We start from the raw sequence: 26,653 nt of genomic DNA on the forward strand, positions 1-26,653 counted from the left end.
ACACTCCGGTGAACATGCGCACAGAGATCAAAGCGACCCCTTTGCCTACCGCAGTGCATCCCCAGCAGATCTGACAAAGTGCCCCCATTGTGTGACCCCGACCCATTACTGATAATGGATCGCCTCCAGAACCGCCCCCTCGGAGGCCGAACTGGTCCTGCACACAGAGCTGCGGTCTGCGCTCCGCGGAGAGCTGCGGCATGTTGATGAACACACATGATATGACATGTCAACTTTCATGCAGTGTGACAGCCTCAATCAGATTGAGAGCAATGTGAATGTTTTTTTTTTCTTTCTCTTCAGTGTCTCCCTTCAAGAATGTGACTGTTAGGTCTCCATGTGTGCGAGTTACGATGTATTATACCTTCACGATTCATTCCAATCACTCTTTTGCTGCAACTATGTATTTATTATAATACAGGAGCATGTAGAACTTCAAAGACAAAGAGTTATGGCGAGTTCCTTCCAGTTGTTTGATATTTCTGCTGAAGCAGCGATGCACAGGATTTGGTTTCCATCTGAGCTATTCCTTTCACTTGCAAGAAAAACTCCACACATCTGTGACCGCTCAGTGCTTTAAATTCTGCTTTATTTCATTTGGTGACACAGCAGAGCCACGGATTATTCCAGAGCCAATTGTGGTGTCACTGTATATCATTATGTTGTTTGTTTGTATAAGTCATGTAATTACATAACCTTACATTACTTTGTCCTCAGTACTATCTGGGTTAATGTGTGAAATATTAAAGCGATGTAGTCGGGTGCTTGTGTTCTGACTGCAAATATGTGCACACACCCACGCCACGCCATCCACACATATAAACATTTACACACACACACACACACACACACACACACACACACACACACACACACACACACACACACACACACACACACACATTCACTGAGCTCTTCTGCTCTGCCATATCCATAGCCTCAGGCATGTTCTCAGCCCCTCCCTCACCTCATAATTACTTTGGTGATCAAGGTTAGAGCAGTAGTAAAGCACACTAACCCTTTAACCTTCCGTGAACTCTCCCATTAGTCCACCTTGGAAGCTGAAGCACGGTGTCAAACACTGTCGCCCACAACAAGCCTGTGAATTAGTCTTTGCATGAGTCTAAGAGACAGGTCTAAAGGGCTGCCGATGCCTCCACGTGAATCAGACGCTGCGGCAGAGACAGCAGGAGCGTGAGGGGGTCAAAAATGCAACGTTATCACCCCCTGCCCCCCGACCCCCTGCCTAGGCTTACAGAAACTGGACAGACTCCCACAACGCACCCTGCCATTCTGCCAGCCCCAAGGGCTCCTCCGGACAGCTCAGGAATTCAGGATAGGGATCTGACAAGGTCTACAGCTGGGAGGAGAATTTCTACCATCCTCCGTTTTTGCCCTCTTATTGTCTGGCACTGGCATCCCAGTGTTCCCTGTCTGGCTCCGTTGTCCTCCCAGCTCAGTGTTTTGATATTGTTTTTGCTCAAGGGCAAGGGTCATGTGGGTTGTGACATCTGAGTTTGACGGGAAATGAATTGCAAACAGTGACCATAATGAAGGTGAAAATTTCAACTGCAGTTGACTCTAACAGAAAAACAGAGTGGATGAAGAGAGCCTTTGTTATTAACAAGAATGCTAATCATAATGATATCATCCTCACAGTTATTAAAAATAATCCTTACAATGAATACATGGTTAGTTTTTCTGGCTTTATGTGTGTGGTCTAACAGCCGTCTTGACATCATTGTCAAAATATCCAAAATTAAAGTGTCAAAATTGCCTGTCCAGAGCTGCACTGGAGGCAGATGGGAGGACTAAATGATCGGTCCAGGGGGCTGCCATCTTTTTACACCCTGATCCAGCTTTGTTGACTGCAGTACACAATTTATTTTCCAGGGGGCAGTATTGAACTAAGAGAGAAACGCACTTGAGACTGTTGAGCCAGAGAGAAACACTTCAGCTGCGTGGAGGCTGAACTCATGGAAGGTTAGAGGCAAATAATCAAACCTTATTGATAACTCAAATTCTCAGCTTGGATATTTTTTAAACATTTATACTGATTCAGCAGCTGAAATAAGTGTCAAATAAGTTGTCACAAGATGGCTGCCATCATTTGACTGAAACAACACTAGAAACCTGGCTTTCTTTCATACCGCACCTTAAGTTTGTTAAGTAATATGCTTGGGTGAGATTGTATATTCTTGGGAAGACTGATCAGATAAACCACATTCATTACACAATTAAGTGACACAAAACTGTACTTTCAAGCTTAATAAGATAATTGCTGTTTTGACAAAATATCTAAAATGAATTCTTGGAACAGTTATAAGCACTTTGACATTTCTACTCTTTGAAGTTTTATCGCGGTAAAAGAAAAGGACAGGGGTGGTGTTAGGAGCATTTATACACAAACAGAAACTTTCATATATTAATTGAACAGAAATTTAAAAAAATTGCAAAATTAGCCACCAGTACCAAATTAAATTTTTTATCGAGGGGACATTAAAATCTGATGTGGAAAAAACCCCCAAATGTTTAAATCACAATCAGAGGGGAGATAAAAGATTGCACAAGTCATTGTCACTGCAGGATCTGAAAATCAGCTCAGCAACAGCTCGGTGACAGAATGAAAGGAGTGTTCACAGCTGAGGCCATAGTGTTGCCGTCACATAGAATTTAGGCTGCGTGATGGACAGATCAGATGGACTGGGCAGATATTAGGTGTGGGAGTAGGATATGACTGGGATGTAGATGAGGCTTGTCAGAGCAGGGGGTTGACGGGGTGAGAGGGGGTGGTAGTTGAAGTAGGGGAGGGAGGGTGGGGGTTGATATCCAGGGAGACTGGGCGAGCAGCAGTATGCAGGTGGTGGCTGGCTGGTGCTCCTCAGCTGGGCCTGCCGCCAGCTTGGCCCCTGGGTACCCCGCTTTGAATTCAGCCCTTTGTGCTGCCCCGGGGAAGTCAGACAAATTCACGTCTCATCATACACTGAGATAGCAATGATACAGGGTAATGACTCAGCTGCAATTTCAACCCTGTCGCCTCTGCTGTAAAAAATGTTCATCAAAACAGCTTATCTCATGTGGCGCGATCAGCTAATACAGATTTTTGGTGGAAGACATTTTAGATTAATTTATTTGCATGTTTTTAATATATATATTGTGCTTTAAAAAAAAACATTTTTTGATCTCTTGAATTATAAGTAACAGATATATTACAAAGACAATGCATATTTACGTGTACATGTGATATTTAATGTAATGTAGGAAATTTGAGCCATTTGAATCAGTTCAATGCAGCTCTGCTTGGGCCATTGAATTGACAAATGGATATTTTTATATGAAAGCAGTAAAATATTAACTCAGCACTTTAATGCTTCCACATGCCAAAGTAAACTGTTCAGTCAGTGGAATTGTGATTTTAGTCAAATATGCATGCATATCAGTCTGACAGTAAATTGAGATTTCTTCCATATCTGAATTAAACACTGATGTCTTAATCACTGATAAACTTACTTGGAAACTCACACAGTCATACAGTGAGTCAGCACACACACAGAATTTTCTGTTTTTTGGAGGAACCAGTGCGTCAGTGGCTTGGGTGGCGGCCTACTTAGACCCAGTCAGACTAGTGGACAGGCTCTAATGAGAAGCAGGAGCAGTGAGGTGGGAGTGGGACTGGCTCTAGGGAAGGGTCACGTGAGGTTAACTATCAAAGATGAGTGCAAACCTATCCCTGTGGAAAAGACTCTGAAGAAAACATCACCCTGCACATGCTAAACTCCCCAGACTGGGAGTTCCTCAGCTTAATTAATCCAAGACACCCCCCCCCCCGAACGAACATTTTTGCTTCACTCCACAGAGGAGTGAATGCTAATATTTTAATGTCATGTTCATTTAGCTTGTAGACATTTTTTAGGCAATGCTGTTCATTTTTATCAACTTTGATTGTGCCAGATTGGAAACAGGCTGTGTTTTAAAGCTTTAAAGTAATTCCATTATTAGTTGATCATAAGCTCATCACTGTTTTCTTGTCAGTGTAATTTATGGTTTCTATCAAAACAAAGCACAAAAAGAACTGACGCATATTTGGTTATTTAGATATTTACTAAAAAAATAAGGCTAAAGTATATATGGTTAACCACAGAAAAAATATGAAAGTAAATGTATCATTGGAGTTGGAAAGATTTGTGTGGGTACATTGAGAAACACCCAGCACATTTTGGAAACCACATTGTGATAGACAGTTCAAACCCATAGGAAAATAAAGACAGATGTGGAAGTGTAGAATTAAGCTTGTCAGAAACTGTGGCAGCAATGAGGTTGTCTAGACGACTCATTTTTATGATGAAAAACTGTCTACTGTACATTAATGCAACACAGTGATTAAAACCAAGTTTACCCCAATTTGTGAAATCTTTACTGCAAGAATTAAACAGTATAGTAAGATTTGTTGTCATTTTCATTAAAAAAAAATCAATTATAATGATCTGATTCATAACTACTGCTCTAGTTCTAGCTGTCAGCAACTGGCTGAATGTTTCTTCACCAAACTTAAATGTGTGTGAGCTACTGTGCAAATCTTTACTCTCAAACACATTCATCATGGATACTAAAATCTGAAGCATGTAAAACAAATCTACAAGTCATGACATGTTCATTAGCATTGTAAATGTTTTTTCAGATTATGATATTTGTAGCAAATGTGAACAAATACAGCTGTCAACACAATATGGGGAAACTATTGCTGCATTAGAATTAGAATTAGTGAACCAATTGGTACACACCTTAAAAACAACTTTCCATTTTTTAATGATGAGCACTACAGTATTATGCTGTAGCAACACACTCCCTACTTTCACAGCCACTAGCTTAATTTGCAATTGATCTTATCTCCCCTGTTAGGCTCTTGCTGCAACCCTCACAATGAGAACCTTTCGTCACAGTAACACATTAGTTTCCCTCCACTTGTCCAGACACGGATTTCACTAGTAATGGCCCTGTAATGGCCTACAGGTCCTTGGGCATAGGCTGTAAAGGCTATATTATTGAACAGTCACTTCTTGACTGACAATTTGTGTACATCTGTAGAAATTGCCAGGCGGCGACTGGAACCGTCCGCTCAATCAGCCAAACTGAACACAAGACAGCCAAGAATGAACCTGATGAAAGAGGAAGTAAATGCCTTGCAAGAAGACAGGACATGTCAGAAGGCCAGAATCAGTTCAACAGACAGGACTCTGTCAGCTTTCACTATCTGGAACATGCCAGCTTTCTGTTGCAGTTGCCTCGGAGCAAACAAAGCTTTCTGTTCAGACATGCAAAATGTTTTTCGCACCTCCTTTCATATCAAAGAAATATGACAGGGGACAGAAAATGATCATTAACTAATTTGATTTGTGAGAAGACAGAGAAGGAAGATGTCTTGGATGTGTTTTTTGCCATCCAGTATAAAAAATAGGAACTCTCTTCTCATGACAACGTTGCTCAGTGCTGACAGTTTACAACATACTTACTTATCTAGACATGTAAGTTCTTCTACATGTCTGCCTCAGGTTACTTTATTCTTTTTAGACCAGGGCTCCTCCTGCTGAGGTCATTTACTGTTTTAGATTGTTTTCGGCTGAAGTCGTGCTGAAATTCAAGCTCCCAGACATCACAAATTAATCCAGTGTGATCGCCGTGATGCCATTTGCTGGAGGATCTTTGTCGTAAACACTAAAGATGGCTGGCACCTGTCTCTGCAGATACAGCACAGCAGCGGCACCCCTGTGTACTTTGCATATTTATATTTTAATTGTATTACAACCTGCATGGTCTATTAATGTTGTTCTGTTCCAATTGCTGGAGTGACACAAATATGCCATGTTCCCCGTCAGCTCTTGTGTGTATCTGTTTGCTCAGGCATGCAGCATACAAGAGAGAATGTAGAAGGATGGTGTGCTGTTTTGCAAAAGGCAGGAATAAATAAAAACTTACCAGCGTTTTGCATTGCATCATCTATAGTTTCCAGTATGGATTGTAAAGACTTTGACTCATAGCACTTTGAACCTCACCTCAAGTTTTCAGACCAGGAACCTAGCTGATACATTTTTTGGAATGGTTAATATTGACTTTGAGGATTAATGACTGTGTACCTCCCTTGAATGACATTGAAGTGGTTTATATCTCCTGCATCATCCCAGACAGTTTGAACACAAACTGTGGACCAAGTGGATGGAATCCAATGTTCCCAAGGCAAGTTGACAAGAAATGTCAAGAAGAGACATGCACCTTCAAAGGGCAAGCCACAGGCAAGGGTTTGTGGGTAGGTCTCTGCTGTGTGCAATGGCAGCTCTCTGTCGGGGCTTGCTGCCTCCTCCTGAGCCTCCAGTTCCAAAACACCAGAAGAAGAAAATCAGGCCATTCTGTCAATCTGACAGTTGACACCACTGCTGCATGGCTCGAAATCCTCTCTTTGTGTTGGAATTGATATAAATAATGAAACCAATTCATTATCATGTTTGCTAGGACACTCAGATCAAGTAGTTTGACATTTTTGGGGAATATGCATCTTCTCTTTCTTGCCGAGAGTTAGATGAGAAGATTGATACCACTATCAAATCTGTCTGTTAAATATAGTGCCACTGACAGTAGCTGGTTAGCTTAGCATAGCATAAAGACTGGGAACATCCCCCTCCATAAAACTTATTACAACTTGTCATTTTTATGCTCTGACAGCTTTATAGGCACTGGGAAGAGTTTTTTGTTGCCTTCAGACAGACTCAGGCTAGCTGTTTTTCCCTGTTACCAGTCTTTATGCTAAGCTAACCTAACTGGCTGCTGGTGGTAGCCAGCTAGGTTTTATTTACCATACAGACACAAGAGCAGCAACAATCTTCTCATTTAACTCTCGGCAAGAAAGCAAACAAGCGTATTTCCTAAAATGTCGAACTATTCCTTTAAAACACACTCATTAACTCATACAGGGATCTCTGTCGCATATGAATCAAACATCACTGCCTGCTCTCAAAAAGAGCCTATTTAATGCAGAAAGCCACAGTATAGGCTATATCATGAATTTGGCAACGTAATATATTTCATAACAGAGTTTTACTTATTCTATTACAAGGCTCTGCTCAGTGGTTAGCGCTCAACGCCATGGAGCTGGTCACGTCTCGCTTGTCAGCAGAGGAAGTCAACAGAGAGCTTTCACTGAGGCGGGCACAGCGAGTCTGATGACATGTATGAAGGTAACATGTGAACTGAGATACTGCCATACCATCTTGGGAGTCAGCCAGTCAGTGCCCTGAGGAAGCCCGAGCATGAGGACTTTAAGTTTCAGGAGCCTATTCAGACGCACCGCTGCAAAGGTCTGACTGCACCAAGCAGGAGCTCTGAGAAACCTGAGCCAAGTGCAGAGCCGCACATGCTGATATGCACAGCAGAGAGAAGTGCACCGGCTGGGGCGAGGGCAGGGCTGAGGCTGGGATTAGGCCAGATATTACTTCTTTCAAAAAACACCACAGTACATGGCTGTGTTCTGCTCTGCCGACTCCACTTAGCTGACTGACTGTAGTGTAATCAATATTTACTCATAAAGGCCACGCTGGGAGGTCACGACCTTTGGTGTTCGTGACTGGTTATAATCTTGAGTTAAAGCTCTTAATCTTGATCTATTGAAGAGGAAAAAAAAATTACTCTCACTGAACAGCTACAGCAAAGTGTTCAATGATGATGCCACAGGACAGCAAATATATAACAAATATCTATTGCTGATAAAATATGTTGTAGTTTCACTCAATTAAATTCACAAACAGTGAAAACCTGTTTGAATTTTTTTAATCTTCAAGCACATTATATGTCTGTTCAAACCATCAGCGTGTTTTTCCACTTGTGGCAAGGACTTAAAGGTCACGCTGTCTTTATTACACCCAACATTTCATCTCTAAATCCATCTTCATTAAACACAGAGAAAGGACAATGGCCTTCCTTGCACTTTCAACACTTAACCTCACCAGGCACAACAATATTGTAAAAGTGCAAATCTCTCTCCAAAATGGCCCCACAGTTAATAATTAAGCCATGACATTTGGGAGAAACACCAAAAAATCCATATGGTGAAATTTACTAACCTTTTGAAAAGCTAGCGAGAGGAGGCTGTTCTGTGGTTTATTTGGGCCATTTTAGTCCCTATAATAAAACTGTCAAAAACACACCAAAAGGCCGGGCAGCGCACAAAGGATGATTGTCCGCTGTTAACTGGAGGAGAGCATGAGGCTAATCAATGCTCTCCAGATCAAAGCTCTATTAGAAGAGCACCGTATCTGTTGGGGGATCAGACAGAAAGACACGAGTGACAAATGATATTCATATGTAACATTATGGATTATAATTGTCATGATGAACTGGTAATCATGTTGGTTCTTGCTATAATGAAAAAGGTCACATCAGGGCACAGTAGCACCCACCTCTGTCTTCTGAAAATACTGATTATCAAGTTAGAGCGGGTCATGCAGGAGGTCACATGTGGCCCAGTGGTCATTACCTGATCTGCAATAGCCTGTGTAGTACTCACTAGATACTGATTTACAATGTTATAAAGATCTTTGGGAATCACTAAATTGGACCTAATTTATATAAACAAACAAAAAGTACATAACAGACTTCTTTTATAACTTGCTACCTGAAGGACAGAGGTCAAGGTTTATTTTCAGAGCAAACATAAGTCATTGATGGTCTCCAGAAAGGAGTCATTAGGGTATATAATAAATAGGGTATACATGACAGGAAATGTGCCAAATACAGAATTCCTAACAGTTTGGTTAAGCCCTCACTGGCTGTTGACATTCAGATTTACTGTCCACGCTCAACTCTTGAGTGTACACTGCGAGTGATTTATCAGCCTCACAGGTGAGTTCTGTCGAAACATCCAGGGCTTAAATATACGGCTCAGGGCTCACCTTGTCCTGCACCGTATCCCACATCCACAGCCAATGTTTGTAAGAGCTGCTGTGAACAGCAACTCTGCCCAAAGTCATGTGTGAGCCAGAAGAGACTGCCTCCTCTCCTCTTTAAGTTCATCCAGACAGAAAAAAAAGGAGTTACTGTGAATTCAAACTTTTACAGGCTTTCAGATTACACTGATAAAATTTCTCTTTTATATGCAAACATGTTTTGGGGAAGAGGAGTAACACACGTAAAAGGGGATCTTTATTGACATGATTAAATTGCTGAGTAACCTGAACTGCATTGCACACTCTCTTCTAACTCTTGTGGTTAATATGATTGCTGCCTTTATCTGCCTCAGTGACAGATTTAATTATCCGCTCCAGTTTGACAAATCCACGAAGCACATTGACGAACAAAGGTTTGCTTAGTCAATGCTGGTGTTGTCTATTTGCCAGAAGGTAACTTAAGTCAAAGAATAATTATAAACAAGCAGGTATCAGTTAGCTGTGCATGTCATGAAGTGGAAAACATATCGGTACTAATTACCAAAAGCTCTTCATATGAGTAAAATTTGATTGATCTATGTTATCATTGAGTCCTTATTAAAGGAGAATGCTAAAATTACATGGTGAATGGCAGCATAAACTATCCTCTGCTAGGGCTAAAGGCCAGAATGATTATTCTAATCTGCAGTATTACACCAATGCACAGCCTGGAGCTGATACACTGATTACAAAAGCAAAATTCACTTTGTGGACAATTAGAATGTTTGCTTGAACTTTAATTTCTTTGAGGGCTTCATATTACTCTGCTTCAAAAACTTCTGAACCAATGACTGATCCATAAACATCACCCTGACTACTTCTTTGTTTTCCTTGTTGCTTTTCTCAGGGACACAATATTTGTCTGTCGGTCAACCACTCAGGTCCAGACTGAAATGTATCGAGATTATTGGACAGATTTCCATGATATTTTGTACAGACATTCATGGTCCTCAGAGGATGAATCCTAATGACTTTTCCTGTTTTTACTTATCCTGTGAAATATCTCAACATCTACTTGAGGAATTGGCACATTCATGGTTCCCAGAGGGAGGATGTACCCTAAAGACTTTTGTGATCCCCTGACTTTTCCTCCAGCACCACTATGAGGTTGACATTTGTGGTTTTGAGTGTAATGTCTTGACAACTATTGGATAGATTGTCATAAAATTAGCCGCAGACATTCTTGCCCCCCTCAGGATGAATCCACTTTGGTGATCCCTTCAGTAAATGTAGCGCAATCCTCAGGTCAAAATTTCCATTTGGTTTATGACCAAATCCCTGCAAAACTAATGACATTCCCATCAGCCTCAGCTGTACTTTCTGTTTAGTGCTAATTAGCAAATGTTAGTATGCTAACAAGCTTAGCTAAGATGGTTAACATGGTAAACATTATACCAGCTAAACATCAGCGTGTTAACATGTTAGCATGCTGACATTAGCATTTAACTCAAAGCACCGTTGCGGCTAAATACAGCCTCACAGAGACGCTAGCCTGGCTGTAGAGTCTTATTTATTTTATTGCTCTGATGCTATAAAATTGTACAATGTCACATATTAGTGACAATGGGAGGCAGCAAATAATGTTTGATAAAACTTATCAAAATGACCTAACATAAAAATAGTTAAGCCATAGTTTAAAGCAGAAAAATAACGGGTTTTTTTTTTCAATTTTTCCTGTAAAGATATTGAAAGACCACAAATAACAAAAAAATTGATTGATTGATTATGAGAATAGAAATATTTAGATTATATTTATAATAAATATTTAGTTTTTTAGTACATCATCATACCAGCAAATCTCATGACTATGAATTTTCTCAATTGACAGATGAAATGGAAAACTGTATATAAAGTCCAGGGTGTCTGAGGTAGAAGTGAGTGCAGGACTTGGATTCCAACATCAAGGGAGAGGTTCCTGAAGGTTAGGAGTGCTGGCTTGTGTTAGACCTTAAGGTCATCATTCCTTCAACTAATGCCCCTGGCATCACCTCCTCCTTGACTTCAAACACCCTGGCTACATTCCTAGACCATGTACCAATAAGCACTAATAATGCAGAAAAATGAAAACCAAAACAGATGGGCTCCAATAGTGGTGGGGATTACTGAGCCCTATCCAGGGCTCTATCTGCACCCCTGGGCACTGAGAGATGAATCCTACACCATCTTTTTCTCAGCACAGGAACAGAGGTAGGAGGTGAAAAAACGGTTGCAGCAGTATGTTTACATGTCCCTGTCTATGGTTCAAATGGTCATGTCTTTCTTAGACATGAGGAATGAATGTAATGGATTGCACCTGAACCTTCCTTTGAATTGTGTCTGTCGTGTATTTCTATTTATCACAAGATTTTGTATATTGCCAATGCACTCACCTTTATGAGCAGTGTCCAAATGTCTGTATTGCATCACTTGTGGCTTTGTGGTATTTCAGTGAAAGAGTTTCCTACTGTTGGATCAATAAAGTTACAGTAAAGCACTGTCTATGACAGATCTATGTCAGACCTGTAGCATGCAAACAATGCCTCATACTGTGGCAGCAGTGTGTTTTGTGCTGCTGACTGACACAATAAAGTAACGCTCTGCTGCGAGGACATGTTTGGATGTTTGGCTGTGACCCCTCTCTATGGTGAAAACCGCAGCATAGTCTGTCATTTGATTATGCACAAGCCCTCAAGGCTCAAAGAATATGTGTCAGACGCTGGTTAAAAGTCTCCCTTAACAATTAACCACACGCCATAGAAAATGCCCAACGAAAACACCCAAAAGCTCCCCCCCTGCTCCCACTGGGCACTCGTTGTGAACTCCTGTGAACTCTATGAAATCATGAGAAGAAATCTAGACTGTACTGAACCCACAAACGTCTGAGTGTCTTTGGCCCTGCGAAGCAACAATTAATTGGGCTTGGTTTGTTAAAAAAAATGTAATATTGGTCTGTTGTAAATGTGATGTTGAGAAATGACAATTGGGAATGGCAATTACAAGTACAGTAAATTCAAAACAGTGGGCATTTCAAAATAAAAATGTTGCATGGTTTGAATGAGTCACTCCCTGACTGATTTGGTGTGATGAAGTGATGGTGGGATATGCAGCCTTGTTGCTTACTCTTCAGCTACTGTCTTTGGTCATGCTGTGATTTTATGGGGCAGCTGGTGAGAATCTTGCTTTAAATTACCCTGAATAACAAACCAAGCTCCGTATGTTTTTCATGGGCTGGGTGAGAGAAGCTAACAGTTAAGAGAGAAAATGAATCACAAACCTCCAATTGTGTCTTAGGTAGAAAATTTCAGGATTTTGGTTATCTAATGAAAATATTGTCACTAGACTAATTTCCTATGTGGTGCCAGAAAGGCAGAAGAGTAAATGTGTGAACACTTTACTGAAGGCCGATTCTTAACTTTCCGTGTGTATGTGTGTGTGTGTGTGTGTGTGTGTCTTCAGCTCAGGTTTCAGCACAACTGTTTTCATATCGAGACCACACTTAACTTCAACCTCTAAGTGTCGTCTTTGGCTGATTCACGTTCCAAGTGCCAGAGAACAAGCAATGACATAGGTTGTATTCACTCATTGCCTTTTACTGTTTGGCAAATTGGAGGCTTGAACTGAAGAAAGTGGGGAGAGGAGGTAAGATAAAAGCAGGAAGGGCACAGGGACGTAGAGTGTGGAGATGTAAATGGTCAATAAAATGCATCCTGGGAAAATTTTATTTTTGTTTTTACCCTGTCTACTCCCACTAATACTGTGTACCCAGAGCCTGGGTGGAGCAGAGTAGAAGCCTGGATATTTTGGGAAAATGGAGAAACACTCTGAATTATGAAATTAAAATTTTGGAAAATATGCTTTTCTGCTTTCTTGCCGAGAATTAGATGAGAAGTTCGATACCACTCTCATGCCTGTGCGGTAAATAGGAAGCTACAGCCATCAGCCGGTTAGCTTAGCTTAGCATAAAGACTGGAAACAGGTGGAAACAGCTAGCCTGGCTCTGCCTACCAACACCTCTGGTAGGCAGAATAAGGGAATAAGCGTGTGTCCCAAAATGTCCATGAGTCATTGATGATTATATGTGATGAAAGCAGACCAGTATGGTTACTTAACTAAGCATTTTAGTCTTATCAGAGATTTTCATAATCATGCAACTAATTAGTTCAACTAATGTTATTCCTTTTAGATTCAGGAGTTCCATGGGTGAAAATACATTATTATACACTACTGCAGATCCTTGAAGGAACAGCAGTCACTGGGGGGTTTAAACTTTTGGTAAAGAAATGGTTAATAAATAGTAAAAAATTAGTTTTGTCTGTTTGTTTTGTTTTTGCATGTGCTTTAACCAACCATCTGATCCTTTCCCCCTCTCTTATGAGGGCCACAGTAGAAATAAACTTTAAGCTTCATTGTGTTTTTACCCTCTACAATTTCATTGTACATCAGGATTGCGTGACTGTAGTCTTGTATTTACATATTATTGTGAGATTAATTTGTCTTTCTATAACTCTAACAATTACAGGATTGTATAGTTTGGAACAGAAATAAATCCGAAGATATTACAGCAAAAATATCATGTAGGAGAATTTATGGTTTTTGAGGGTTTACTCTCACATTTCCACTACAATGTCAGCGGCAGGGCCTTCTGTCATCCTCTACACCTAGATATCTCTCTGTAAGCTCACCTGGCCTGCCCTGAAAAGGGAGAGGTCCAAACTAATTGTACTGTCTATCCCGTGCAAACACAATGTGTGCATAGCAGCCCCATCCATGTTTACTGTAAATGGGAGCCTTTGTCACGTCTGTTTACTCAGCCTTTCATGTCTTTCACACTTTAATCCACATATATACTAGAAACCTGGCGCAAACCTGTTCATTGTCCTCATAAGTCTTGCTTATAGTTACACACACACACCCAGACAGAAAGTGTTTCCTGTTCGAATTGACATAGTTTTCTTACACCTCACACAAAGCAACGATGAGGAAAAGAAACAAAAAGTCACAAATTCCTTTTCATGTCAGTTGGGTTTGATCCATTTTTCAATCATTTGCATACTCAAACAAATCTCATCCAATCAGGTTCCATACTAAGAAGATGTCACTGCGTAGTACTTCTGGGGATACTCGCTTACTGGTGTGACAAGTGAAGATAAATGGCAGTGTAACCTTGTCAACAAGTCCAACACCTGGCTGTCAGATTGAAGACTCGATAGCAGAGATATATATGTACCACACTGCGCTCATGCTCTAAATCCTCACAGATTTGACAATTTTGTATGCTGCTTCTGCTCAGGAACAGCAGCCAAGATTATTAAACCCTGTCATGAGTATGACATTAAGAATATACTGAGTCACAGTAACATAGACCATCATAAATGTGCTGTTTGTTGGCGTGGTCACATGACTACACAGACAGTGGGTGGAAGCTTGCCTGGCCACATTGAGGAGCTGTCAGAGAGATGAAGGAGCACCCAGATGGAACTTCCAAGCAGCCTCCCGACAAGCCCTGAGGTTATAGGTGGGGTTTGCACTCTAGTCGTGCAGCTGTATTGGTATGTCATCTGAACTTTTCTCCGACCTCACCCTCACTACATGTACAGGTTTCTGCCTTAGCGTCCTCGTAAACAGAATGTGCTCAGAGTTTATATGTAAATTTATAGGACTGTCTACAGCCACACTAACATCTCTGTGAGGCTGTTTGACAGGTATGTTTACCATGTTCAGCATCTAAGTTTAGCATGTTAGCATTTGCTAATTATTGTAGCACTAAACACAAAGTACAGCTGATGGCTAGCATGGTTAAAAAATTCCTGATGTAACTAGTTGAGAATACTTGTAAAAGGCCGTTCACTGAAGCAGGTGAATGTTACCATGTGAATGATCACTGAATGGCATTTATTTAATGTTATCAGGAGAAAGATATTGTTTATTCATCAAACCAGTCAACTTTGGTCAGTTAGCAACTTTAACATTTTGAGAATGCACATATGACAATGACAACAAAAGGTTTATGGTCTGTACGAAATAAATAGCAACATTGCTCATTTACAGCTTGGCTGAAGAAAAAACAAAACAAAAGGGTTAATCTTCATATTAAAAAGGCATACAGATGAGTTGTGATACTCATGAACTCACTAATTGCTCAACAAAAAAATGCTCTCCTTTTTAAATAAAGCTTTTCAGTTTTAATATGCACCTTCAAGAGCCTGTTATAGTTAAATAAATAGAATGCTTTCCATTTTTAACATGCACATCCAATTTGCCTGGGGAGAGTATTTACACTTCACTGATCCTACTTGTCCACCAAATTCTCCACTTTTTTTCTCCTCTAAACAATTCTTTCTTACCACAAACTCTCATACATACACAAATGTACAGTCACTCTTGCAGACATGCTGCACCTATTTACTATTAACACAATATCTAAACCTATTGAAAGTGATCAAAATGCTAACGGTGAACATGGAAATCCATGTAGTGTAAAGAAGAAACAGTCCAAACACCACATCTTCACCAGGGGGGGCTTACAAAAAGTTTTAGTTTACAATTGATCATGCACTGTATAAATTCACTGTGTTTATTTGGTTTGAGAGAGTGTAATCAGTGGCTTCAATATCTACTTGTTTTCTTTAAGTGAACAAAGAAAAGAGTAATATCTCCTGTGACAGATAAGCAATCCTACCGAATAATCTCTAACATATTTAAGTCTTTTTCCCCAGGAATCTTCACTGTCCTACAACAAGTGGTTTTACTATCTTTGAGTAAGCTTCAGCACATAACCAGGAGCTACTGCAAGGAGGAGTTTCTTCTGTCGTGTCCGTGTTAGTGTAGAAACTCCTGGCCGTCGCGCTTTAGGTTGAGACGGGCAGTTTATTCTGTGCTGATGTTTTTTGCTCGCCTCTCTTTCATGATGCAAAATAAGAGTTCTGCATGGAGTAGAGGCGGTCGATGGGGTTCCCCACGCGGGCCTGCATGGAGTTGACTTCCGATGATGCCATGAAGCAGTCACTGAGGCTGGTTAAAGACGTGTCACTGTCTATGTCATGGAATGCAGAATCATTACCTGCGGAGAGAGACAATACGAAGATAGACGTCAGGATTCAGTGGCAGAGGCGTCATTCAAAAACCCACTCTGACTATGAAATCAATACAATCTTGTATTTGAGATTTATAGCAGCGTTGGGAAATTATAATTACTAATAGTCGCTTTGAGAAATTGCTGTTGTGTGTCATCACAATTGGGAGAAGTGTTTTGTTAGTTATCATCAAAGCTCACTTTTTGCTGCCCTCGCTGGGACAATTCTGGTCTATGAGGGAGCATGTAAACAAGGGGCATCCTCCTATAAGATCTGGTTAATAGCAACTGGTTCCGCCTTTCATAAAACCTCAACATGTTATTTCTCTGGAGGGAATAGTTAACTTTATTACACTCTGGATCTTAATGATAGTGTTGCACAAAACGGGGACAGTGATTTGAGACACATCTTTTAATGCCTTGCCAATATTGTTCTTTTCCCCAAACCAAAGGAGAGTGATGAGACTGGGGATTTGGGTTCTTACTACCGAGAAGAACTAAATGGAGGCAAATTATAAGGAAGTTATGAACTTCAGGAAATGGTCCCTCTGGGGCTTGTTGAGGACATCACTTAGAAATGTGTTATTCCAGTTACATCCTGTGGACTAACACTTGATTGACTGATCCCCCCCCTCATTGTTTGCCTTTTAATTCTTTCCTGTATCACACTGAAATCAGAGACTTGTTGTTTTCCCATTCTGATTCATTAGCTCACACAACCCTCAATCATTGTTTGGATTGCACTTTATCTCAAACTGTCCACACTGACCACATGTTTTTACCACCATTGGAAAACATCATCAGTAACAGGGCATGTCTCAGAACTGGAGGCGGAGAGTTAAAACCATATTAAACAGATTTGAAAATGAACTTCAAAACCCAATAGCTTATGAGTGTGCTTGTGTTATCTCATGTGGGAGGAGAAGCTGATCGTACGTCTCTGTGAGCGGCTTAAATCAGGGGAGCTGTGGCCTGAACACATGTCCCACATTGGGGAGCTATGAGGTTAATTAAGGGACAGGCATGTGTGTGTGTTTTAGAGCAGGAGTGGGTGTGTGTGTGTTTTTTTTGGTAAAGGGTTGGGGAGGTGGGAGTTGGTAGATGCTCACCATATGGGTTCATGTGGTCCCCGGGCATCTGTGGGGGGGTGAGCCCCTGTTGGAACGGGTCTGTGCTGTAACCGTTCTGATCCATGGCGACCAGCTGCTGCTGCGGCGGAGCCAGCGGTGTGAAGGAGTTCATCATCCCCTCCATCCGATTGGACATTACCTCTGCAAGGAAATGAGAGAAAATAGGGAAAACCATTACAGAAAATACTATGTAGATATAAATACTATGTAAAAAAAAAAAGTTCTAAGAGTCTGGTGCTTGTGAGATAGCTGTAATAACCTCCAAATACCTGGATTGCTTGCCTGTGTCTGTTAGTATTTCCATGGAAACCTACAGAAGTCCTTCCTGTGGCTTCTCCCATAATTCCCTTCACAAACACTGCTCTGGGCTAACTGTCTTGTGAGAGGGACACAAAACTCTTGTGGCTACATGACTGGGGCCCATCCCCCCTGCACTTTGCTTTGCAGTGGCTTTGCAAAATGACGTCTGCCGTTCATTTTGTTTGGCTTCCAGACAGAATTTGAATCTGTTATTCAGTGTAATTATTGAATTTGTAAACTCTTTTCTCAGACAAGCTCTTTTCTCACAACACATTTGACTATACTGCAACTCAACATACAGAAGAGAAGAAGGTCATATTTTCTGATTCAGTGGTTTTCATGATATTGCTGTTTAGCAGTCACCAAAAATAAGTACTCATGTACGGCTTCTAACTAGCTTGATGTCAACATTTAAAACAATATATTACCATGATACGAAAAACTTAAAGACCCCCTCCAGACATGTTATATGACATATAAAAATTATCTGCTTTAAATAATAATTTGTGTCTAATATGTTTTTATCCACAAAAAAGGTTCAATTGGGTAAAAATTCATATCTACTCCTTCTCCCTCATCCAGAATCTATGAATATCGTATGTTTCCACATAACACTTGTGTAAGTTTCATACTGGACCATGATTGGCTTCTAGTTGTCATGTCTAAAAAACAAAACAAAACATGTACACGTGTTAAACTCAGATTTAAGGTAAGCACAGAGAAACTTTCCCCCTTCAGCAGACAAATGTGAAAACAGCCTTCTAGTGTCAAACTGTGCACATACATCACTCTGCACAGTGAAGCTCATACAACCAAGCGAAGTAGCAATTAGCAAAACACATTTTTGAGTGAAAGGGGGCTTTTACAATTCTGAAAATGTGAAAGAAAATTGTGAATATAGAGCTACTAAACAATTTTCCAGAGAAAGCTTTGAGACAATGAGTCTCCTTTGTGTGTGCAGGGTATGTGCAGTATCATACCTTGGCCAAGTCTCTGAGAATTCTGTTGTTCTTGTTGTTGCTGCTGTCTTCTTGCCAACTTCTTCATCTGAAACGAAGGAGTCAAAGTTGTGATGAACCCCCAAAACTAACAGGCGCTCTTTAATTTAAAAAGGATGCTCCTCGCTGTTCACCCTCGAATGAACTGCACAAAATCTGTATCTGAGTGCACTTCATTGTCAAGTATCAAAGGTTTTCACAAGATAATAATCAGAAAAGAGGAGGGTGTAGACATTTAATGCAAGAGTGAGCGAGATTTGCAACTCCTTGGGTTTTTTTTTTTTACATTTGTAAAAGGAATGCAGTGATAAGTTTAACACACATAGTTGTGGTGATTTATTAGCTGGACTCTAAGATGGAACAAGGCTGTTATATGCAGACACGAAATCTAATTTCTCCTGTGTTAGCTGCTCTCACCTTAGCTCTCTGGTTCTGAAACCACACCTGCACCACCCGAACACTGAGTCCTGTCTCTGCAGCCAGCGTCTCCCTCACCTGAAACCATCGAGACAAAAGATTTCCAGCATCACACAAGAAAACAACACACACTTCACAGCACACTGAAATACTTTGCCTCCTTAACATATCTTCCATGTTTCCCAAAAGGCACATTGCCTCTTTGATTCGCTTTGATTTCAGTGAATGTTGAATGAATGCAGTGGTCTTTTTGGACTGCTTGGTTATTGCCTCTTCAAAGCCTTGGCCCGGGTGCAACGCCTGTTTTAGGGCCCGGGCCATGGAGGCAGTTCTCCTATCTCAGTATGACATTTGGTGCAGGCGGACTGCGTTACACCAGCCTGCCTCAGTTAACACAGAACAGAATGCTGTTTGCCACTTCAAAGCTCAGCTCTGAGGTGGGGGAGGTTTTTTTTAATTTGAGAATTTTATTTGTGAAACTACTGTAGGGCTTGTGGTCGGCATCTAAATATCCTTTACTCCAAATGCAGACCAGGGAATATCAAAAAAAGGGTTACATTTTCCTCACTTTGTTGTAGCAGATTATTTAAGCTTTGTCTTACCTTTCTGCAGGGTTTTGAGGACACCTCAAAGGAGGCCTTGAAGGCCCGTCTCTGTTGAGTGGTCAGAATAGTTCGAGGTCTTTTGGGCCTCCTGGGATCCTTCGCATCATCCCCCTTCCCCTGGCCTCCTATGCCTTTCTCTGGCTTGATGTCCAACTCCTCATCGTCACTTTTCTCTGCAGAAAGAGTCATCGTCAGCACAAGCTTGAACTGACTACACCCTTTTAGTCAGTGACAGTCTGCTGATAAATATATTTTTGTTCTTCCCTGTTCTAGGAGATTCACACACCACAAGTGCATAATCAAAGGAGACACATGTGTTTTTGATACTTTGTTATCAATTTATTACAAAAGGAAAAGGCCACATGTATGATTAGACTTACAGAAGTCTATGGCTATTGCTCTTGGAGAGCACAGTGAAATATGCACATCTGTCATTGAACTGGACACTGTGTCACATGTAATTTATTGCACTCCAATTTACACTAAATCAATCTCTGATAAGAATACTACATCAAGTGCAAAAATAAAAAAGGCAACATATGGCAAATGCATCTCCCATGACACAGCTAGAAAGTTTTTTATTTCAGACCTTCAAATAATGACAACTTTCATATGGATTGCTAGATTTTTACTGTCAGCAGCAGGATATTACAGTTTTGGGTAGTGAAATCTGTGTAATTTTTATGCTTCTATCCTACAACGTACCATTAAAACGAAATAATAACTTGGTTTTATTAGATTTCTGTTATTAAAAATTTTTACATTAAAGTCAGCTTGCTGTTTGCAGCTACTACAAACAACAACTACATACTCAATACTCTCCCAGAACAATTCATTACTTAAAGAGTACTTGTAAAATGTAATACACTGAACATGAAACAATATGAAACTTGCAAACTTGTTACATACACTGTATTGTCAAAGTTTATCCACTATTAGGGGTAAATAAATTAATTTATGAACTATGTCACTAAATTCAATGTTAGAAGTGGAGAAATTCTGTAGTGACCCATGCATTTCAGGTTCACCTGCCACAAAAGTCACAATGCTATGTAAACACAACATGAAAAATTAATGAGTAAAAACAAAACATTGATTATCCTTCTATGTGGGGCTGAAAACAAGTGTTTCCAAATCAAAAGTAGCAGTGTTGTTAATGAATCCTAATGATTTTGGGGCCTAGTGGTTGTAAGGGGAGTCACATATGATGTCTCTGTGTCTCCTGTTATCCGATACGTATCTACATTTCTCTGCTGAAAACCTACATTTCATCTGCCACATGCCGAGGTTAACCGCTGTTCATGTCAACATTTTCTCCATGTTGAAATCAGGAGACTTGCACAAAAGACATGCCTGTCTGATACGCTGGGACACAACCAAACGAGGAAGACGCAGAGCAAATATTCCCACAAGTTGACAAAAGTTGACACAGGCACAGATGTATTTGACAAATTCCCCGCTTTTGTGCATGTCTAAATGTGAGCCAGATGGTAGTGAACAGTGAGGCTTGGCGAGATGCCTCATTGTGTGTGGAGGCTATAGGCGAGGAGCTGATAAGAGCAGAGGAGCAGGCTTTCTGCAGAAAGGCCCCAAATCCCTCTGTCACTCACCATGATACAGTGATTTAATTCTTTCCAGCACCAGATCCTGCCCACGCATGGAGAGCCATTAATTCAGGGTGGCTTGGCTTCGTCCTGTTTCCACTTCCTACTGTATCATAAACCTACGCTCCCTGCTTGAATGAGAATGCTACAAAATCAGCTATTGAAAAGCTGCAGATGGAGCCATGTTAGAAGTTTTTACTGCCTGGGCTGCATGCAAGATCTTTAAAAAATCGCAGATGTCCTAGCAGACTAGTTCAAGGACAAATAAATATTGTTTTTTTTTCTTTTAATATTACTAACATAGTACTAAAACCAGTTAGATTCAGTTTAGATCTGTTATGGTGGATGTCTATGTTGGCTACCAATGTGATGGAACAGAGCACACAGAATACAACACCCTGGTGCCATATGGTGATAGCACGTCCGTGTTGTTCTCGCTCTTGTGCGAGAGGGTGCAGAGAGCTCACCTGAGTCTGAGTCATCCGGGCTAACCGAGCTGAGTAAGTCCTTCTCCCTCTCATAGTCGATCTTGCACAGCAGCTGACCCTCCTTCAGGACAAACTCGTCGCCCTTCCTCAGCTGCCGGTCACACACGCAGCAGCAGAAGCAGTTCAGGTGGTAGACACACTCCAGAGCGCGCATCACAAACTCTGTGGGGGCAATTTTCTCCATGCAGCCGCTGCACTTGGTCGCAAACAACCTATAGAACAAGAAAAAAAGATGATTGCAGGTGTGCTGATGACACGATGAGAAAATTGTGTTGTTTAAAGCAACATTATTTAACTTCTGAGAGAAGAAATGGGGCATTCATTATTTTAAATATGAAAAGTTAAATTCATAAGAAACAAAATGCACCCTTGCTCAGCTCAATACACTCAGGGGTTTCGCTGCTACAGCCTTCCTTGATCTGGTATGACCAGTAGATTATGGTGGCTAATGTTAGCATACTTTAGATAGATAATGCTGTGCAGCTACTGTGACATTATTGGGGTGGTTCACAGACTTCTTCTCTACTTGTGCTACTATTACACTATGTTTGAGCATTTTTCATTACCCTACATTTGCTACTCGTGGCCACAGTGGCTGCTGTTCGGCAAAAGTTACATAGTCTCACTTTAAGTGCTTTTCTTTGTCGAGGCGTGTGGCTTTATTTTGTCCCATAGCCTTTTCTTGAGTTGCCCATCAAGGGTTTTTGATTAAGAGTCAAGTTGGCTTGCTGATCCTGTGGGCAGCCAAGGAGGTGACTCCTTTGGCAGCAGCTCATCTGTTAAAATTTCTGGGGTGGGCCCAGCCCCGCATCATTCCAAGTGAGCTCAGTCATGGGCACCCAAACCGCCTCACAAATCTAAAAAAGAGGCTGGATCATGTTCTAGTGCACTGATCACAGAATCCTGATGATCCCAATCAAGCCTCTGCTGACAATTTACAGTTCTTTCATATCCACATCAGATACCATATCAGAGACCATGATTCATTGCTGACTACTGGGCTGTCCTCTAGTCTGTTCATATTTCATCTTACTGTCTAATATAATGCCTCTATGGTGCAACACTGCCTCTATCACCATTTCCTAGACAACACCTCCATCTTCTTTTATATCCTTTCAGGAAGATGTTTGCATTGTTTTATTGGTGACTGAGAGGCATTTAATTCGTTCTCTGTTGTTCAGAAGAAGCCACATTAAATGGAACAAGAAGGCCGGGAGTGTGGTTGATCTTGTCCAGCCGTAAAGCTGGATTTATTAGTGGCCTCTTTGTTTGCCCTGGTCTGGAAGACAGCTGGCAACCGCCTATCTATTTGTGGTGAACATCTATTTCATTGTGCAGGGCAGGGAGGCAGCATGAGGAGCAATTGACATCATCTGCTGGTTCAGGACAGGGATGAGCGATAGTGATGAATATAATGTGTAAATATGAGCGGAGGGAAACCAAAGGATGGTTTTGTTATGGTAATGTTGTTATAGGTGCTGATTGAGTTCTGATATGGTGTGTGTGCGCGCGCGTGTGTTCACACGTGTAAGTGCATGTGTATGAGCAGCTGTATGCACGCTGGAAACAAGATAGTGTGTTTTTTGTTATTGTCTATGCATCTTTGTAAAATAATTGCTTCACTTCTGCTCATCCGATCAGCATCAGGAGAGCTAAATTTTATGTTATCTTAATTACATCACATCAACTGACAGGTTATTGTACTGGTTTCATCCATTATGATCAAAATCACCACCTGTATCTGGCACAGAAAATGGCAGTTATAGCGTCTTATTTTCTTTTTAACTATCATGCAGCAGCAAAACAACAGATATCAAAAACTGGCACTCACTGAGTTCATGAAATCCTTTAATCTTTCATTTATTACAATAAGTTAAGAAGATTATTATTCAACTATGGAAAAACCTCAAGGATAATCCCTTGAAAAAGAAATGTTGGCATGTTTCTCAAACAAGCAGGGTTCTAGTTTAAGTGACCTGCCAACCTGGATCTATCTTCTAAACAAACCTCCAAGTTTGGACACTTACCCCAAAAAAAAAAAAAAAAAAACGAAAGGCAAGAACAACTCTACTAATAAAAAAAAAAAATCTGAAAAAAAAAAAAAATGTAAGAAAGGAAAACTTACATCGACACACTCCTGTAAAGATAAATTGAATATTCAGGGCCTTGTTTCTAGTTTTTAGAAGGATTAGTGTGTTACATGCTGGGATCAGGGGAAAAGAGGTGATGAATCTGTCAAGACAAGTTCCCAGCTCTAACTCTAATGTTTAGCTAATGATTGCCGGCTTAGGCTAAGAAAGAGAGCAAAAAGTTGAGGAAATGACTTGTTAGCACGGTTTTGAAACGTCCAGGACTCCGCATTCACCTACGACCGCTCTCTCAAATCTTCTCATCTAGATGAAAACATTCTCATTCAGACCTCTTTTCTTTCTTCTTTCTCCTCGCCGAGTCTAATCTTGTAAGCCATTATTTTTCTATTTCCCCTCCCTGTCACTTTGCATTATTTTTGCTGCTGTAATTCCTATTCGTCCCTTCTGGAATCTTCCTGTCCTGCTTTATCCTCGGGTCTAATCCGGACTTTTTGCCTGTTTTCAGTCCCTGGTCCCCATTCTCAGCGGGGTTCAGATGGAATAGCCATGCATGACGCCCCTTCTATGGCAACCACACCTCCACAGGAAGGCAACGGCGACTTTTCGGATGGGCAGAGAAGGCCTTTGAGAAGCTGGCAGCAGAAGTAAATCCTTCTCTAAGGAACAAGGAGAATTAGCAGGGAGCAGTGGACTAGGGATTTAACCCTACCCCTCTCCTTTGAAAGGCACAGTCTGTCCCACTCCTGCGGCTAGCCACAATCAAACAGAGGAGGAGTGGGGAGGTGGCAGTGGGGAGAGGAGAACACAAACTCCCTGAATGACACAAGCAGTGGATTGTGGAGGAGCCTAATCCCACTTTAATACCTTTCCAAGTTCAGCTGCTAAAGAATGCTCTTTAAAACAACACCACTGTGTGAGCAGTGAAGGTTGACCAGGGGGAGGCACGCCATTCAACCTCTCCAACATTACCTGATTAGTGGTTTGAGGACCAGGCTAGTGGGCCAGCATGCCAACAGGAGACAGAGGAGAAGATGTAAATGCTGATTTTATATATAGAAAAACATATCAACAGGGACTGTTGATAACGTTAGTGGAAAAGGACACAGCTTCACAGCTCTCTGTAAAGCTCTACTGGGATATTAAAGATATCAAAATGCTGTAGGTGTGACTGGAATCAGACTTAGAGTGATTTAGGTGATCATTTACCACGTTCTGCCTCTACTTGATCCCAGTGACCCATCCCACTAAGACTTGTATTCACCTAAAATCCACTTTCTGGACATTCAGCTGCTTGGGTAACATGACTCCCGGTGTTGCAGAGGCACCCTTAAGCTAGTCTGTCTTAAAAGACACCACAAAGAAGACCACCAGCATGACAACCCACGTCCCAGCTCTCGCTTTTCCTCCTCCCACACCTGAGCGCACAGATCAAGCGATGAGACCCTCTTGTGTGGATCAATGGCCGCATCTCAAGCAGAGAGAACTGTCAATATTTACCCAGTCCTCCCCAGAACTGGGCTGAATGAAAAATGAAAAAAAAAGAGCCCATCTCAGCACATAGCTCTCTCCCAGAGGAATCATTACATCCCTCTTTTTAATCCTGTGTTCACATACCTGTAATCCCTTGTCTGTTCTTTCTTACGTTGTCTATGGTTTTCTCCTCCTCTCCGTGACCGATTATCACACTGTTGAGGCTTGTAATGCTACAAGCTGTGTTTTTAGCAAAAGCAAAAAAACACAGAGGAGAACAAAAAAAGAGCATTATGAAGAAGACAAAAGCCAACAGGGATCGACAGTTATTTTGTCTGATGAACACTTCAGCCGAGCCAAGTGCAGCTGAGAGACTTTGGCCTCTCTGCTGCTCTTCTTCTTCCCCCCTTTTCCAGGCACTCTGGAGAACTATGCACTCTCCCTTTGAACAGATTATAGGCAACTTAAAGTGTGACAACATCTTAAGCTCTCACCACATGTTGCCAATGATTTCCCATCTACAGACATTACATTTAATGCTTCTGCCATAGTGATAAGCATCAGGAGGACTGGGCGGGATAAAAGAAACCCAGAAGAATAAGAGAGAGAAGAGGGGAAGGGGGGAGAGATTGGAGCTGCTTATGGCGCTTGATAATCATGCTACATTTAGCAACACGTGCAACAGTCTCACCTACTCTCCTTTTGCTATTGAACAACACTCGGAGAAACACCATAACAATTTAGGGAAGAATAGCCTGGGCTATTATGTCACCGCATCCCTTCAAAGACAGAGGGGATGAGGATTATCCAGGCAGCAGCTGTAAGCTATTACTTTGAAGATGGGCTCTCGTGTTTGAGCAGGAAACCCGTGGCCATGCCAATCATTGCTGAGGTGAGAGATGAGGCCCGAGAGGCAGGTCACACAAGGGCCTCCGGGCAGGACGAAGGGCATGTGGAGCAATCGGTCAAACATGCACGCTTGATATTTCCTGATTTAGAAGCTACATCTCAAATCAGTCTTTTCTCAGCAGCTAAGCATAGCTGACCAGGATATTTGAAGGCTTCTTTGCGACTTAACAGAATAGTTTGAAGTTATTGGGGAAATTCTTGTCAAGAATTATATGATAAGATTGATACCACTGTCATATCTGTCAGCTAATTATATGGCTATGGCCAGTAGTCAGTTAGCTTACCTTAGCATAAAGATTGAAAACAGGGTGAAACAGGCATGTAAAAAAATGTAAGTAAAAGTTCAACATTTTCGGAAATATGCTTATTTTCTTTCTTGCTGGGAGTTAGATTAGAAGATTAGTACCACTCTCATATCTGTCTGGGCAAATATAAGGGCAGTTGGTTAGCATAACTTAGTATCAAGACTTGAAACATGGAAACAGCTAGCCTGGCTCTGTCCAAAGGCAACAAAATACCACCTGCCTACCACCACCTCTAAAATGAACTAAATAACCAGAAATAGTATGGCACATAATCCCTTGTAAGACTGCAACTTTTCATTTGACATTTAAATGTTTGT

The 26,653-nt window shown here is 41.2% G+C and overlaps 1 protein-coding gene across 3 annotated transcripts in view; it reads right to left on the minus strand.

The window, feature by feature from the left end:
• Positions 1 to 14,819: 14,819 nt before the first annotated feature.
• The window catches only part of lmx1bb (LIM homeobox transcription factor 1, beta b), a 47,636-nt gene continuing 35,802 nt past the window's right edge, over positions 14,820 to 26,653 (minus strand). For all 3 annotated transcript variants that reach the window (XM_044196412.1, XM_044196411.1, XM_044196410.1), the window contains 6 exons: positions 21,542 to 21,774; positions 19,468 to 19,643; positions 18,866 to 18,943; positions 18,431 to 18,497; positions 17,130 to 17,291; positions 14,820 to 16,008 (listed from right to left, as the gene is read on the minus strand). In XM_044196412.1, the coding sequence (XP_044052347.1) occupies positions 15,851 to 16,008; positions 17,130 to 17,291; positions 18,431 to 18,497; positions 18,866 to 18,943; positions 19,468 to 19,643; positions 21,542 to 21,774 (874 nt within the window). In that variant the 3' untranslated portion in view covers positions 14,820 to 15,850. The remainder of the gene's footprint in view (positions 16,009 to 17,129; positions 17,292 to 18,430; positions 18,498 to 18,865; positions 18,944 to 19,467; positions 19,644 to 21,541; positions 21,775 to 26,653) is intronic.

Source organism: Siniperca chuatsi, linkage group LG5 (assembly GCF_020085105.1).
Source record: "Siniperca chuatsi isolate FFG_IHB_CAS linkage group LG5, ASM2008510v1, whole genome shotgun sequence".
Classification (NCBI taxonomy): domain Eukaryota; kingdom Metazoa; phylum Chordata; class Actinopteri; order Centrarchiformes; family Sinipercidae; genus Siniperca; species Siniperca chuatsi.